This window comes from Cyprinodon variegatus, unplaced genomic scaffold (genome assembly GCF_000732505.1).
Source record: "Cyprinodon variegatus isolate N-32 unplaced genomic scaffold, C_variegatus-1.0 Scaffold183, whole genome shotgun sequence".
NCBI lineage: Eukaryota > Metazoa > Chordata > Actinopteri > Cyprinodontiformes > Cyprinodontidae > Cyprinodon > Cyprinodon variegatus.
Genome location: NW_015150636.1, coordinates 915,893 through 917,661, shown reverse-complemented (window position 1 = coordinate 917,661; position 1,769 = coordinate 915,893). Strand labels below are relative to the sequence as shown.

At 44.3% G+C, this 1,769-nt stretch overlaps 1 protein-coding gene across 1 annotated transcript in view; it reads right to left on the bottom strand.

Moving 5' to 3' along the window:
* The window catches only part of LOC107087414 (collagen alpha-1(XII) chain-like), a 177,562-nt gene that overhangs the window by 123,713 nt on the left and 52,080 nt on the right, over nt 1-1,769 (bottom strand). The window contains 1 exon segment of the mRNA XM_015378984.1: nt 1,135-1,413. Coding sequence (XP_015234470.1) covers nt 1,135-1,413 — 279 coding nt within the window.

Below are 1,769 nucleotides of genomic sequence, written 5' to 3'. Positions count from 1 at the left end.
TGGCTTCTTTGTTAACCTGCAATGCCCCATACCTGTCTATGTCTCTGAAAGGGGGGTCGCTGTCTGATCTATTTTGTGAGAGAGACCTTCAATTGGAACTGAGTCTTATCCTCTCAGTAAGCAGCATATTGTGCACATTCCTAAGAATCTTCTGCCCTCAGTCAAAGACAGAGGAACGATTGCAGGCTAACAAACAACCCAACCCCCCCTAAGCCAAAACAAGGCTTTATTTTTTTGGTCCAGTCAATAAAACCTGGAACTAAACGCTTTTTCTGACATTTTGAATTGAAAAAGCTTCCTGGATGGGAAGAGAAACGTCTTCAAACTTGGAAACAAAGCCCCGTAAAATAACCACAGAAAAACAAAATCATTGACATCCATCAGTCTGGAAAAGTTATGAGACCATTTCTAAAGCTGTGGACCCGGCAGAACCTCAGATAGAACCGTGAGCCACACATGGAACCTTCTAGAATTACATCCAGGAGGTCCTAAAACAGGCCTGCAGACCTAACTGCCTCAGATAAGGTCAAAGGTCACAAATCAACATTAGGAAAAACTGACCCGAACCATTGCTGACCCTTCCTCACATTCATGACCCTAAACGTGTTCTGTGAACCAAGGAGTGGGTCTTTCTAGAAGGTCTTAGTTCATTCACATCTGGAGTAAAACAGCAATTCAGAACCAGGACATAACACGATGGTGGTGGAGTGATGCTCTGGGCTGCTTTGCTGCTTCTGGAGGACTGAAACTGAAGGGATCTGAACCTTAAGAAGCTTTGGCTTCTGCACAGCAAGTCCCCCCTTTTAATGATTCAATCCAGACTAATAAATGTTGAGAGTGGCCTAGTCAAAGTCCTGACATCAATGCTACATAGATGCTGAGTCATGGCCTGGAGAACATTCCATTGGGAACTAAATCAACTCATTAAACCAGATCAGGACCAAAGTCTTCCAGACCGGGTACCGGCTGCTGCTGAGGGGGGAACAACCAGCCACTGGGTTTAGGGGGTGAATACTTTTAAATCCGGTTGGTTCAGAGACGTTTGTTCCCTTAATAAGCCTAACAAAGACCTCTGTTGTGGTTTTCTGTCAATCATTATCAGTGAGATGTTTCAGAACCAAAATGGATGCCTACCTTCTAGCGTTGTCTCGTAGCCGATCAGAGGTAAACTCTCCCCCTTGGCATACTGAGCAGACACCCTGACTTCGTATCGGGTCACAGGGGTGAGGCGGGGGAGGATTGTGGTGAGGGTGTTCCCGGGAACGGTCATGGACACGTAGTGTCCGTCCACATCGTCTTCCGGCTTAAACTGAACCGTGAAGAACTCCACATTGTTGGCGTCTATTTCCCAGGAGGCTCGGAAGCTTCTGGATCCCACATCGGAGAAGGTCAGGTCTCTGGGTTGGATCAGTTCTGAAAAGAAGAACGGATCGTCAGACACCTCTGAGTGAAAATAAAATAAACAGTCCATCATACGGGTAGCATTAAGTGGAGCTTACTGGTAACTTTTACTGAAACTTACATGTAACTCACGGAAACGTTAAAGCAGGTTTACCGAAAGTTGGACGCAACTTCTATAGGAACTTACAGGTAACTTCACTGGGAACTAACAGGTAACTTTTACAGTAACTTACTATTAACTTTGATGGGAACTTACAGGTAACTTTTTAGGTAACTTACTAGTAACTTTGACAGTAACTTATATGTAACTTCAACAGGAAGTTACTGGTAACTTTTTCTGCAACTTACATGTAACTACCTAAAATATT